The following is a 15,895-nucleotide window of genomic DNA, read 5'->3' as shown; positions in this document are numbered from 1 at the left end:
CCCCTACAGATGAGAACATAACATAAGAATAGCCTAACTGGGTCACACCAATGGTCCATCATGCCCAGTAGCCCATTCTCATGGTAGCCAATAGTGCTGCCCGATTCAGAGAAAAATATTTCATTCGATCCGATTCACCCTGTTGAATCGATTTTTCGATTAGATTCACTGTTAATGACACCGCTTTTTAAGTTTAAACAAAGTATAACAATAAATTTCACAACAACAATAAATTTCACAAAGTACTTAAAAAAAAAAAAATCACATTTTTCCATTAAAGCAGTTCTGGAGACATTTGCTTGAACAGTCTTTTTTCCCAGTCCATAAGCAAGCAATATGAAAAAGATTTCCTTAATTATCTACTCAAACATTTTTGCTATTTACTTTCATTGTACCTATACTATTATTCAGTAGAAAAAATGGACTTAACTGTGCAGGAAATGAATCTCCTCATACACCCACCATATAGTGCAAAAATGTGCAAAGGTCTGTTTTTTTCTTTCGATCACTACATAGCCTAATGCCACACAAGCAGCGCTGTTACAAACATATTCTGAAGGTCAATGCTAAGGTTGACAAAGTTTCCTTCCTTGGACCAGAAGGAGATACTGACAAACCACTGGAAGAGATTCTAAAACAACTACCCAGAAATAACACCCAAAGACCCACTCAGTGTGTGAACCAGTTGAGTGGAGTGGACTAACTGGGGGTGGAAATGGGCCCAGAGTTTGCTCAGCAGAATTTCCCAGACTACCTCTTCCTCTCAACACACTGACATGCTACCACCACCACCAACACTAGGAACACCTCACCGAGTATGCCAGCAATGCTTATAAACTTTATAAAACACATTATTATATTTTCTTATAAAGCATATATTTTAACTGAACTCAGCCTTGCCATTCACAAAAATAGAAAAGTTCCCATTTCAAGCTGTCTCATGTACACTTTTCAAATCTAACATATTGTAATCACAAAACAGAAAATAAAATTATTTTTTCTACCTTTTGTTCTCTGATCAATATTCAAATCTTGTTGGTCCCAGGCTCTTGTTGTCTTGCTTGCCAGGGTCTCCTTTCTCCGTGCTAACCATCCGTCTGCCATCTCTGTTCTCCCCTTCCGTTTCCCTTCCCTCTCCCGGAGATCTGGCATCTTTCCTTTTTTTTGTCTCCATCCACAGATTCACCTTTTCTCAACTCCCCACCACCCCAGGATCCACCATCTCTCCCTTTCTGTTCCCAACTATCCTCCTATCCAGTATCTCTATCCCCCCTCCACACCATCCCCTGTTTCCAAGTTCTCTCCCTTTCTGTTCCTTCCCTCCCTAAATCCCATTATGCACCATCTCTCTCCCACTCCTCTGTTTTTAGACCCATTATTTCTAACCCCCAAAGTCTGGCATATGCATGTATCTTTGAACCCCCCCTTCCCTCTCTCCCTCTGTGTACTTTTACACCAGGACCCCCCTCCCCCGAAGGTCTGTCCCCCCTCCGAAGGGCTACACCCCACCCCTGAAGACCTGCACCCCCCGAAGGACTTTACCTCCCACCCGAAGGTCTGTCCCCCTCTGAAGGCCTAAACCCCACCCCTGAAGGACTGCACCCCCCCCCGAAGGCCTGCACTCCCTTGAAGGTCTGCACCCCCCCGAAGGCCTGTCCCCCCCCTTGAAGGCCTGTCCCACCCCCTTGTAGGCCTGTCCCCCCTTTAAGGCCTGCCTGCCTGCCTTTCCCCCCCTTGAAGGCCTGTCTCCCCCTTGAAGGCCTGCACCCCCCTTGAAGGCCTGCACCCCCCCTTGAAGGCCTGTCCCCCCCCTTGTAGGCCTGTCCCCCCCCTTGTAGGCCTGTCCCCCCCCTTGTAGGCCTGTCCCCCCCTTGAAGGCCTGCCTGCCTTTCCCCCCTTGAAGGTCTGCACCCCCCCGAAGGCCTGTCCCCCCCTTGAAGGCCTGTCCCACCCCCTTGTAGGCCTGTCCCCCCTTTAAGGCCTGCCTGCCTGCCTTTCCCCCCCTTGAAGGCCTGTCTCCCCCTTGAAGGCCTGCACCCCCCTTGAAGGCCTGCACCCCCCCTTGAAGGCCTGCACCCCCCCTTGAAGGCCTGTCCCCCCCCTTGTAGGCCTGTCCCCCCCCTTGTAGGCCTGTCCCCCCCCCTTGTAGGCCTGTCCCCCCCTTGAAGGCCTGCCTGCCTTTCCCCCCTTGAAGGCCTGCACCCCCTTGAAGGTCTGCACCCCCCCAAAGGCCTACACCCCCCCCCGGAAGGTCTGCACCCCCCTGAAGGCCTGCCTGCCCCCCTTGAAGGCCTGCACCCCTTGAATGTCTGCACCCCCCCCCCCGAAGGCCTGTCCCCCCTTGAAGGCCTGCCTGCCTGCCTGTCACCCCCTCCCCCTTGAAAGCCTGCTTGCCTGCCCGCCCGCCCCACCCTGAAGGCCTGATGCCCCGACCCACCCCGAAGGACCGCTCGCCCCCCTGGCCTCCCCGCACCACCTATGAACAGCCGCAGCAGGATCGCGAAGTCAGCGTCGGGTACCAGCCCTAAGGGGGTGTTCCCGGCCTTGCCGTTCAGTCCCCCGCCACTCCCGAAGGACCGCTCGCCCCCCTGGCCTCCCCGCACCACCTATGAACAGCCGCAGCAGGATCGCGAAGTCAGCGTCAGCGATCCCTGCTGCTTCCTGCGCCACGGTCCCGCCCCTCCTCTGACGTCAGAGGAGGGGCGGGATCGCGTCGTAGGAAGCAGCGCAGGGATGCTGACGCTGACTTCGCGATCCTGCTGCGGCTGTTCATAGGTGGTGCGGGGAGGCCAGGGGGCGAGCGGTCCTTCGGGGGTGGCGGGGGACTGAACGGCAAGGCCGGGAACACCCCCTTAGGGCTGGTACCCGGGGCGGCCCGCCCCCCCCGCCCCCCCCTAGGTACGCCACTGGCTCTGTCATCCAAATTTCAACTGATTTTAGAGTTTTGTGTATTATGCTAGTCATGACGGGTTCTGGTTGGTCGAAGGGCAGGAGAATAGTGATGTCATCTGCGTAGCTGTATGAACTTATGCCATGATTATCTAGGTAGTAGCTGAGGGAGGCTATGTATATATTGAATAGTGTGGGTGATAGGGGAGATCCTTGGGGAACTCCGCAGACCATGGTTCTGATTTTTCTTGCATTGTTTTAACTCTGTAAGTTCTTGATTACAGGAATCCTTTGAACCATGTAAGTACCTTGTCTGAGATTCCTATTGAGTCGAGAGTTTGTAGAAGCATGTCGTGGTCTACCAAGTCGAAGGCTGCAGAAAGGTCTAGTTGTATCAGCATGATTTTCTTGCCTGTACAGAAATATTCTAGAAATAAGCAATTGATTTCCCTAAGTCTATCTTAATAATGGCTTATAACTTTTGTTTTAGGAAATTATCCAAACCTTTTTAAAACCCTGCTAAGCTAACTGCTTTCTCCCGGGCGCCTCTCACCCTTGCTATGCCACTGAGTGAAATGGAATAATAAGGTAACTGAGAAAATAAGGGGAAAAAACAGCTGAAAGAAGCAAGAAAAGCAGTTAGCAATGTAAGAATCTAGTTGCTAAGGCAGTAAAACAAGGAGATAAGATATTTTCAGGCATGCCAGTAACAGGAGGAAGTGCAGAGGTGGGATTGTAAAATTAAAAGGAGAAAATGTGGAATATGTGGAAGGTGACAAAAAAGCAGTAGTGTTAAACAAACATTTTGCTTGGTATTCACTGAAGAGATTGGAGACAGATCACTGGCTGTCGGCAGAGATACATATGGTAGTGGGCAGATACCACACCATTTGCAGAAGAAAAGGTTTGCACAGTACTAACAAACTGTGGGTTGACAAAGCTATGAGTCTAATATTAAGGGAACCCAGAAAGGTTCTGGTTGATTCACTAAAGAGCAAATTCTTGTTAAATTTTTTTTATCTGTTGTGAAAACTCCCCTCCTCATGCTCACCTGAATATCTACATTACTTGTAATTCTAGTTTATTGTAATTTCTTATTAAACTTTGTTTAATTGATGTGAACCGCCTAGAACTCCCTGGGTATGGCGGTATACAAGAATAAAGTTGTTATTATTATTATTATTATCCACAGAGAAAGGAGTGGTCCCTAAAACCGAAGCAGGTCAGATACTATCCCTATTTGTAAGAAATGATGTGAACTATAGTGCTAATGAGCCATACTGAGTCAGACCAATGGTCCATCTAGCCCAGTATCCTGTTCCCACAGTGGCCAATCCAGGTCACAAGTACCTGGCAATGACGTCTGGGAGATGCGGAGAGAGGAGGAAAGACGCCGGCTAGGAGGAGTCATTTGTGCCTCTCGCCGCAGTAGTAGTCAGTTACCTGGTTAACTTAAGACAGTGTCTCTGAAATTTTTTTAGCTCCGTCACACTAAATGGAGCAAACGGTTTTCGCAGCACAGTATAATTGAAATTATAAAATTGCAAAACTATCAAAAAATTACCACCTCCACCCCCATTTTACAAAGCCACATTAGGCTTTTTTTTATCACTGGGCGTGACGCTCAAGTGATAAAAAAAAGCTAACACTGCTTCCTAAAAGATGGGGGTGGGTGGGTTTAAATCCGAGAGTTATTTAATTAAAGTTCTTTAAGCTATGTATGGGTTATTGTAACAATAGTGAAACTAAAGTAGATAGAATAGAATTGCTAATCAATGCAATGGATGTGCTGGGTTTTCAGAAATGCAGCATTTCATCATCCACCATCTGCAGTCATTCTCTTTTTTTCGATTTAATTTCTGTCAGAGCTGAAAATCCAAGTTCGCAAAGATAAGAAGATCCAAAAAGTAACAAAACCCTGATTGCTTTGTTGTTCAAGTAAGGATAATTACTGCATAAAATTTAATAATAAAAATAAAATTATTTGCCATTAGTTTTCAAGGACCAATTATGTCAAAGAATGATGCGTGTCTGGGCGGTTGTATCCATATGCACACAGACACTCATAACTTTGACAGACTTTTGCGTACGCGACGTACATGTCATCTATTCTAATGTATACTTATAAAGAGAATTTTTAAAAATAAAGTAAAGTTCTGGAATCTTTCATGGCACACCCAGAATCTCTTCAGGGCACACCGCTGTGCTGTGGCACACAGTTTGAGAGACACTGATTTAAGACAACCTTTTTGCAGTCCTAAGTTAACCAGACATAGGGGGTTCTGTCACTGAATATATGTGATGCCTGGGTAATTTCGCCTCTACCCTCAGACCTCCCCAGGCACTGCCCAGCTAGTGTTGCAGCAATCATAGCTAAAACTCGGTTACATTATCTTGTTAAGTGGTACTGAATATCAATATCTGGACAGGTCAGCATTAGTTAACTGGGCAGAAGCCTCTCCTACCCGTTAACTAGTGCCAGTTATCAACCTCAATATATTTCTGCTTTTGTGCAGTGCTGCAGACAGAGTGTCATATACAGTGTTCCCCCACGAATTTGCGGTCCACGGTTCGCGGTCATGGTCATTTGCGGTATTTTCCGACCTGAAGGGGAGGCAGGAGAGGGCAGCCGGAGCACTGGCGAATGAAGGAAATCATTCACAGTATGCTCCGACTGCTTCTTCCTGTACTAAAGTCGGGCCTCACTAATCAGGAGCTGCGTGTCAAAGCAGCTCCTGATTGGTGAGGCCCGATTTTAGTACAGGAAGAGGCGGTCAGAGCATACAGTGAGTGATTTCCTTTACTCGCTGGCCCTCCGGTTGCCCTCTCCTGCCTCTCCAGCTGCCCTCGCCTGTCTCCCCTGCCTAAAAATCGTATTCGCGGTTTTTCGACATTCACTGCATACCCTGTTTCCCTGAAAATAAGACCTATCCCGAAAATAAACCCTAGCATGATTTTTAAAGATGCTCCTAAAATGAGCCCTACCCCAAAATAAGCCCTAGTTAAGATCAACCCCCGAAGTCCCTCCCCCCCGAATATACCCAATACTCCCCAACTCCATCCCTGATTGATTCACCAAGAAAATCAGACATGTTAATTCAGAGACCCTCCCACAGACCTCTGCTCTGAAGCTTCCTAAAGCAGTGGCGGCGGCAGTGCTCTGAACAGGCTGCCTTCCCTCTGCTGCATCACTGCATCAGTGATGTGCCAGAGCCTCTCTTTGTGCCCAGAATGCGAGATCGCTTACAAGACTGTAGGCTGCAAAATAGCACCTGGGGGGCCACATGCGACCCATGGGCCACGAGTTTGAGACCGCTGCTTTAGAGGATGCCAGAGAAATGGTAAGACCCAGCTCACAGTAAAGACAGGGGAAATCGCAACTGGAAGGCAGAGACCCCCCCTCTACACATGAGGTGATGGAACATCTGCCTTTCTCCTTAATTCTTCCCACACAAACCACCACAGACAATAAAAGTTCTGAACTTACTCAACCTCTCATGTGTGGCGTCTGGTGAAACTCCTCGAAGGGCAGAAGACATCTGTGTATTTCTCTCAGGGGGTAGTAGGCCCAAAACCTAGGAATAAAGAAAGCTGAAACTTTCCATGATTAAAGAGGAACTCATCATCACACATTCACACATAGAGACACAGACATGCACACATATACACACACACATACTCACATACATCATACACATATACACACACCACACACACATGTTCACACACATCATACACACACATATTTAGCTAGATTGTGAGCCTTTGGAACAGTTAGGGAATTTTCCAAGTACCTAATTTTTACTTTTATTTTATTGTAACCCGTTCTGGGCTTGTGGGAGGACGGGCTATAAAAATGAACAAATAAATAAATAAATATATACTGGTGTATATATATAAAGAAGCAAAAACCCCAAGACAAAATATCCTTAAAAGACACCAAAATATAAGTTGGGCGTGCCCTAGGACATTGCAGGAAAGTTGACTCCCTAGACTCCACCAAAATATATAAACCTCAAATCTAAATTTTTAAGATAAGGAGCACCCACAGCGTGAGTTTGAAAGCTTTAAAGAGCGACTCAAAGAGCAGCTCTAGTGCTTAGAATAGCAAAATCAGCAAAAACTGAGCAGAGATGACCACTCACTGCCAGCTGCATACCATCATCTGGGTGCTCCTGTGTGCTTTAAAGTGCAAGTCAAGTGCAAACAATGTGCAATAAATAAATATATATAAAAGTGGAAGACAAAAAGTTCACTATCCTGCAATGCCCCGAATGCCTAACCCACTGACCTGAACAGAGAATGAAAAAATTAGTCACTTGTCCCTCCAGTTACTTAGCTGGTGCTGTAGTCAAATAATGGCAAGGAGAGACCAGCTTTTTTTGGATCAATGGTCCTGGTTCTTAAAGAGCATAAAAACAAAGCTAAGTACTTTAAGCTCTATGAGGTTTTAAAAGTTTACAGCACATATGCACTTTTTGAAATGGCAATTAATGAATTGGTACCTTTAAGCACTAGTACACTTTTGCACTTTCTGTCGGTCCAGAGTCTCTGAAATGAATTGTGCGGTTTAAATAGTCTGTATTATGAAGTAATTACACAGTCCCTTTAGTATCAAATAGTATTAAAAAGTATTAAATAGTAGTTTTAATGAAAATTATTGAAGAAATAAAATTTATACTTAGGGTTCCTTTTATCAAGTTGCGGTAGGGGTTTAACGCGTATAATACCGCGTATTAAACCGCCTGCCGCGCTAGCCGCTAACGCCTGCATTGAGCAGGCGTTAGTTTTTTAGCTGGCCGCGGGGGTTAGCACGTGATGAAATGTCCGACGCGCTAACCCCGCTAGCGCGGCTTGATAATAGGACCCCTTAATGTTAGAAAAAAAGGTAGGGAGGATTGGTTCAAGCCAGTGATGTGAATGTGAGTAAGAGAAAAGATATGTCTTTCTCTTTGAAAGAACCCTGAATGGGTGAAAATCTAATATTCAATATTCTGAGGCTTGTCCCCGTCTATAAATAGAGAGAAAAAAAAAGAGAAAAGAGACTATATCCAGTGTCATTTTGGTGGTTCTATATATTATATATATAATGAAGCCATAACAACAGGGTCCCCAAATTATTTTGGAGCACTTGGCAATACTGGGCCAATATTATGCAAATAAATTACCATTCAAAGACTATATAATAACAAACAAATTAGAAGCCTAGAAAAGAGGTGTTCTTAATTTTCCTAATAACTGTGCCACAGACATAGGGAGGACAATTTTTAAAGCTATTTCATATGGATAAATAGTAATTCACATACAAAAACCATCTGTCTACAACCTTCCCTCAAGGTTGATAATTCTATAAGTGCCAACATTTAGATACCAAGTGCTTCATTCTATACATGGAGGGCCATTTTCGATAGAATGTCTAAGTCTGACTTTGGATGTCTCCTTCAAGACATCCAAAAAATTGGGGCGGGAAAACATTCATTTTCGAAAAGGCTAGATGTCCAATTTTTTAAATGACCTATTTAGATGATTTGAGCCTTAGGAAGTCTAAATTTTAGGGCTATTTTTAAATACAAAAACGTCCAAATTCAAAACGTTCAAATCAAGCCCATTTGGATGTGGGAGGGACTAGCATCTTAATGGACTGGCCACGTAGACATGACAACAGGGCAGTGAGGCACCTTAGGGGGCACAGCTGTGAACTTTACATAAAGGGTGCTAGGTACATATTTCACCAGAACCCCATTTTAGTGTATGGTGAGCCTCCAAAACTCTCCCAAAACCTATTATACCCACTTGTCTTCGAGGGAGTAAACAGGCAGATAGACAAGGGCGACCTGGTCGACATTGTATATCTGGATTTTCAGAAGGCGTTTGACAAGGTTCTGCATGAACGACTACTTCGGAAAACTGCAAGCCATGGATTAAAAACTGGCTGAAGCATAGGAAACAGAGAGTGGGGGTAAATGGACAATACTCGGACTGGAAGAACTCGGTGCTTGGACCCGTGCTCTTCAACATCTTTATAAACGATCTGGACATAGGTACGATGAGTGAGGTGATTAAATTTGCAGACGATACAAAGTTATTCAGAGTAGTGAAGACACAGGGAGATTGCGAAGATCTGCAACGTGACATAATCAGGATCGAGGAATGGGCATCGACATGGCAGATGAGGTTCAAAGTGGATAAGTGTAAAGTAATGCATGTCGGTAACAAAAATCTCATGCACGAATACAGGATGTCCGGGGCGATACTTGGAGAGACCTCCCAGGAAAGAGACTTGGGACGACAAGTCAATGAAGCTGTCCGTGCAATGTGCGGCGGCAGCAAAAAGGGTGAACAGAATGCTAGGAATGATAAAGAAGGGGATCACGAACAGGTCGGAGAAGGTTATCATGCTGCTGTACCGGGCCATGGTGCGCCCTCACCTGGAGTACTGCGTCCAGCACTGGTTGCCATACATGAAGAAAGACACGGTACTACTCGAAAGGGTCCAGAGAAGAGTGACTAAAATGGTTAAGGGGCTAGAGGAGTTGCCATACAGCGAAAGATTAGAAAAACTCGGCCTCTTCTCCCTCAAACAGAGGAGATTGAGAGGGGACATGATCGAAACATTCAAGGTACTGAAGGGGATAGACTTAGTAGATAAGGACAGGTTGTTCACCCTCTCCAAGGTAGGGAGAACGAGAGGGAACTCTCTAAAATTGAAAGGGGATAAATTCCGTAGGAACGTAAGGAAGTTCTTCTTCACCCAGAGAGTGGTAGAAAACTTGAATGCTCTTCCGGAGTCTGTCATAGGAGAAAACACCCTCCAGGGATTCAAAACAAAGTTAGACAAGTTCCTGCTGAACCGAAATGCATGCAGGTAGGGCTAGTCTCAGGGTGCTGGTCTTTGACCGGAGGGCCGCCGCGTGAGCGTACTGCTGGGCACGATGGACCACTGGTCTGACCCAGCAGCGGCAATTCTTATGTTCTTATATTCCCCAGTAGCCCTTATGGCTACAGGTGTCAGCTATATGGTAATATAGCAAGTTTTGGGTGGGTTTTGGTGGCCTTACACTTTCCACCATAAACTAAGTGAGTAGGGTGTGATGTGGGCCTGGATCCCCCTCTCTATGGTTCACTATACTGCCCACCAGACTACTCCAGACATTTACTTGCTGCTCTACTGGGACTGGTCATACCATCTGAATCTGTCTTACAAGCAGATATGTAATTTTTATTCAGATATTTGGGGGATGGGAGGGGGTTAGAGACCACTGGATGAGTGTGCCGTGATTTTATCTCTCCAGTGGCCATCTAGTCAGTTTGGGTACCTTTGTGGCACTTAGTTGCTTTTAAAACAGGTCTAGTCACCAAAGAGATCCAGAGGATGGCCACAGTTTCCGTGCAGACAGAGGATGACCTACGATGGATGACGGAGGTCTCCGTGCAGACCGAAGTTATACCCCATCTGAAGACTTCATTCGCAGTGCAGACAGAAGAGGTCGACCAGCAACATCATGACAGAGACATCCTGCAAGAGCTGATGAGCCTGAGGGAGGAGGTGAAGCACCTGAGAAGCATCCGGGAAGATAAGGTCTTCATCAATGGAGTTCTCCAGGAGCTGTCCCAAGTAGAGGTCTGCATGGGAACGGGGATCGCGGGAATCCCGCGGGTCCCGCAGGAATCCCCCCTAACCCACGGGACTCCCAAGGGGACCCCCCTCTAACCAACGGGACTCCCAAGGGGATGGAAGGCTTTGGAAGCAGGGTTCGTCCATATAATATAATGCACATGTCAGCCTTAGTAAAAGAGGGGGTTTATAAGTTAATTACCTGAACAGAAAACAAAAAAAGGGTTCCGCCAAAGAGATTCCACAAGGAAAACAGCAGCACAAACACAAAAGAAACTGGAATTGATGATCCTGTCAGAAGTAATTGTTGCTTTTTATGGGGACGGGCGGGGATGGAGGCAATTCCTTGTGGGGATGAGTGGGGACGGAGAGGATCCTGATGGGGACGGTTGGGGACGGAGAGGATCCTGGTGGGGACGGAGAGGATCCTGGCGGGGACGGGTGGGATTTCTGTCCCCGCGCAACTCTCTAGTCCCAAGACTCCGAGCAGACGCAAGGAGACAAGACCATCTTCGAGACGCCCAGACTGACCAGACCTCCAGCTTTGGTAGTAACGGTTGGGGTGCAAGAAGAGGCTAGAGATGCCAACACCTGGCAGCTGGTTATCTCTACAAGCAAACACCGAAGGCCTCACTCTTCTTCATGCAAACAGAGCAGCTTTACATCAATCCCACCGATCACCTTGATGAACAGAATTCCAGCTTCTGCAGGAAGGACCTGCCAGCAAATTTCAGGAGGATGTCCAATGGATGGCTCCGACCCCGGAGGCAATAGATCCTTTACCCCTGAAGAAGCGCAGAGTGGTAGTCATTGGGGACTCCCTGCTGCGGGGCACCGAGGGACCAATATGCAGATCAGATCTACAATCAAGAGAGGTTTGTTGTCTGCCAGGAGCCAGGATCCAGGATGTGACCACCTGCTTAGGAAGACTGATCAAGCCCCAAGACCACTACCCGATGCTTCTCATCCATGTCGGGACGAACGACACCACCAGGAACACCCCGGAGAAGATATCTGAAGACTTTAGAGCCCTGGGTGAGAAGCTGAAGCAGATGAAGTGCAGGTGGTCTTCTTCTCCATCCTTCCAGTGAAAAGCAAGGGAAGAGCCAGGGAAGATCGTATCCAGAGGACTAATGAATGGCTACATGGATGGTGCAGAGAGATGAACTTCGGATTCCTGGACCACGGAGAGGCACTTCAGGGACTACAGGGATCAGACGGGCTCCACCTGACCATGAGAGGGAAGAACGTCTTTGGACAACGACTGGCTCGCCTGCTCCAAAGGGCTTTAAACTAGGTGAGTTGGGGGAGGGTACCCACTCTCATCCTGGTGTGGTAAGTAACCATTCTGGTAGGGTAAGTAACCACTCCATTTCTGAGTCTGAGGTAAGCACTCGCGTTACAGACAGTACTGTAAGGGACAAAATAGCTCAAACGGGAAAATCTCCATTCAGACTGGGCAAACATAGAGTATGGAGGGCTATGTACGTCAATGCCCGCAGTTTAAGCAATAAAATTCTGGAATTGGAGACGGAAATGAGGAACGCCGACCTAGATGTGGTGGCAATATCTGAAACCTGCTTCTCGGATTCCCATGGATGGGATATGGCTATACCAGGATATAACTTGCTCCGTTGAGACAGAGAAGGTAAAACCGGAGGAGGGGTAGCGCTATACATTAAGGAGGACATCAAAGTTGCCAGGATCACAGGTGTCAAGTACATCAGGGAATCACTCTGGGTGAACCTGGCCAGGGGAAATGACAAATGCCTGTATCTTGGCGTTGTATACAGACCTCCAAGACAACAGGACAACATAGACAAAGAATTAATTGAAGACATCGAGACCATCACTCTGCATGGAGACATTGTACTGCTGGGGGACTTGAATATGCCTGATGTAGACTTGAACAAACTTTTCGCTACCACCAGCAGCAGCAGAAGGTTACTAAACTCCATACGGGGAGCAAGACTCAAACAGATGGTATTGGAGCCCACCAGGGATCAGGCGATCCTGGACCTGATACTCACCCATGGAGATAGTGTCACAGAGGTATCGGTAGATGATGCGTTGACCTCCAGTGACCACAACATGGTGTGGTTTCACGTCAGGAAGGGATTCACTAAGTCAAACACATCAACAAAGGTCCTCAACTTTAAGGGCACTAACTTCATGAGCATGGGATATTTTGTCTATGAGGTGCTGCAAAACCAGGACACGACAGATAGTGTGGAGGTACTGTTGTCAGCTCTGAAATCTACCCTACAGGAAGCAACCAACTCTATATATAGACCGTGAGTAAACGGAGGAGAAATGATAAACCCCAGTGGTTCTCTGTGGAGATCTCGGAACTCGTAAAACAGAAGAAAAGAGCATTTGTATCCTACAAACAATCACAATGACTGGAAGCTAAGGAAACCTATCTGGTGAAATCTAGGACTGTTAAAGCACCAGTCAGATATGCCAAACTCCGGATGGAAGAAAATTTGGCTAAGAATATTAAAAAAGGGGATAAATCTTTCTTCAGGTATGTTAGCGACAGAAAAAAGAACACAGAATAGTGCACCTAAGGAAACCCAACGGTAACTATGTAGAATCGGACTCCGATAAAGCCGAACTACTCAATGAATACTTCTGCTCGGTCTTTACCTGTGAGGCACTAGGTTCCAGTCCGCAGCTGCAGACAAGGGAAAGCTCAGAAGACCTGTTCCGGAACTTTGAATTTACCGCCAGCAGCGTCTACCAAGAGCTATCAAGGCTCAAGGTGAACAAAACCATAGGACCGGATAAACTTCACTCCAGAGTGCTTAGGGAATTGAAAGATGTCTTGGCGGAGCCATTAGCTGCGCTCTTCAATCTTTCCCTAAGCACGAGAAAAGTCCCATTGGACTGGAAAACAGCTGAAGTCATTCCGCTCCACAAAAAGGGTTGCAGGTCAGAGACTGCAAACTAAAGCCTCACATCAATAGTGTGTAAACTTATGGAAATATTGAGTAAACACAAATTAGATACGATTCTAGACAACGGGGGGCTGAGGAACCCCACCAGCACGGTTTTACAAAGGGAAGGTCCTGCCAATCCAATCTAATTAGCTTCTTTGACTGGGTAACGAAAAAGCTAGATAAGGGAGAGTCCCTGGATGTCGTGTATTTGGACTTCAGTAAGGCTTTTGATAGTATCCCACACCGTAGGTTATTGAACAAGATGAGTTCGTTGGGATTAGGAGAAACATTGACTGCATGGATTAAAGACTGGCTCAGTGGCAGACTTCAAAGGGTTGTGATAAATGGTACTCCCTCCAAAACGTCGGAAGTGATCAGTGGAGTGCCGCAGGGCTCAGTCTTGGGACCAATCCTATTTAATATTTTTGTACAGGATCTGCCTCAGGGACTTCGGGGCAAAATTGCGTTATTTGCCAATGACGCTAAACTGTGCAACGTAGTGGGCAGAGTAACCGTGCCTGATACTATGACGCAGGACCTACTTTTACTGGAAAAATGGTCTAATATTTGGCAACTGAGTTTTAATGCCAAAAAGTGCAAGGTTATGCACCTTGGTAGTGGAACCCATACAGAACTTACACCCTAAATGGTGAGACCTTAGCAAGAACTGTTGCAGAACGGGACCTGGGAGTAATCATTAGTAAAGATATGAAGACTGCCAATCAAGTGGAGAAAGCTTCATCCAAGGCTAGACAAATGCTGGGTTGCATCCAAAGAAGTTTTGTCAGCTGAAAGCCTGAAGTTATAATACCGTTGTACAGGTCCATGGTGAGACCCCCATCTGGAATATTGTGTTCAATTTTGGAGGGCACATTATCGAAAGGATGTGCTGAGAATGGAATCGGTTCAGCGAATGGCCACTAGGATGGTCTCAGGACTCAAGGATCTCCCATATGAAGAACGCCTAGGTAAGTTGCAGCTATACACTCTCGAGGAATGCATGATAGAGACGTTCAAATATGTTACAGGCCGTATTGAGGTAGAAGAAGACATCTTTTTCCTCACAGGACCTACGACTACAAGAGGGCATCCGTTAAAAATCAAGAGTGGGAGATTTCATGGTGACATCAGGAAGTATTTCTTCACCAAAAGGGTGGTTGATCGTTGGAATGATCTACCACTTCAGGTAGTTGAGGCCAACAACGTGCTCGATTTTAAGAAAAAATGGGACAAACATGTGGGGTCACTTCGAGGGAGTGTTTAGGGGGGAGGGTTATTTGAGTGGGCAGACTTGTTGGGCCGATGGCCCTTTTCTGCCGTCATACTCTATGTTTCTATGTCTAGCTCGGGACGTCTAAATGGCATCCTGGATGTCTTAGAAAAAGGTTTGATAATCCCTGCAAGTGCTAAGCCTGCCCAAATTCTGCCCAAATCATGCCTCTTACACGCCCCCTTAAACATTTACACATACTGGACGGTGAACGTACACAGGTAAGGCTGGACTCATTTAGAGCACTGGTCTTTGACCTGGGCGCCGCTGCGTGAGCGGACTGCTGGGCACGATGGACCACTGGTCTGACCCAGCAGCGGCAATTCTTATGTTCTTATGAATACCCTGCAAGACATCTAAAAACTTAGTTTTGAAAATTGGCACTTGGACATTTTGGTGATTAAACTGGTTTATGCCAGTTTTTTGGATGTCTTTATTTTTTTGAAAATGAGCCCCATAGCATCCCCAAATTTGGTCCTAACTAGAATGGCGCTTACTACAATTCTTCAAGTTACATGTACCTTTTATAGAATCACGCTAAGTGCCTGTGAGTTGTATAACTTTTAAGCACATTCACTTAGGCCAGCTAAAACCAGGCCTAAATGACCTAAATTGTATGCAGATGCATTCTATAACAATGAACATAACTTTTAGGAATGCCCACGATCTGCCCATGCCCCTCCCCTGATCATAACTCCTTTTTAAATTTGTGCACTAGAACAGGCACATACTTTTTATAAAAGCATGCTTTCCAAGTTGTGCGTATAACTTTTAATTAGTGTCAATTAAGTGGTGCCACTGTGGATAGGGGCCCTTTCCCCTTCCTTTTTTTTTCTTTTTCGGCTGGGGTCTATAAGAACCCAAGACCTTGGTATGGATTGGTTTGAAGCTCTGCTGAGAATTTTTTTTTTTTTGGGGGGGGGAAGAGGGGAGGGATGGGCTCTGATTCCAGGGAGGGGGAGAATTGTTGACTTTAATTAGTTAAGACATTGGCTGAAATATAACCTTTTTGCAATTCTGTATTGTTGAAGTTGTTTTTTGCAACTTAGCTTGAAATTTTCTAGTTTTGATTTTGCAATCTTTTATCATCAATAACAATGGTCTGCAATATTAAAATTACCGTGGGGGAGAGGGGTGGTATGTAAAACCTAAAACCGAATGACATATTTTGTACCATTA

General features: G+C 46.1%; 1 protein-coding gene across 5 annotated transcripts in view; it reads right to left on the bottom strand.

The window, feature by feature from the left end:
- Positions 1-15,895, bottom strand: part of PTPN5 (protein tyrosine phosphatase non-receptor type 5) — a 268,730-nt gene that overhangs the window by 154,329 nt on the left and 98,506 nt on the right. For 4 of the 5 annotated variants that reach the window (XM_033928824.1, XM_033928825.1, XM_033928829.1 and 1 more), the window contains one exon: positions 6,377-6,464. In XM_033928824.1, the coding sequence (XP_033784715.1) occupies positions 6,377-6,464 (88 nt within the window). Of the gene's footprint in view, positions 1-6,376; positions 6,481-15,895 lie in introns of all 5 variants that reach the window. The other variant, XM_033928826.1, reaches the window with a different exon arrangement.

Source organism: Geotrypetes seraphini, chromosome 19, assembly GCF_902459505.1.
Source record: "Geotrypetes seraphini chromosome 19, aGeoSer1.1, whole genome shotgun sequence".
In the NCBI taxonomy this organism is placed as follows: Eukaryota; Metazoa; Chordata; class Amphibia; order Gymnophiona; family Dermophiidae; genus Geotrypetes; species Geotrypetes seraphini.
This window is presented reverse-complemented; position numbering and strand designations above follow the sequence as displayed.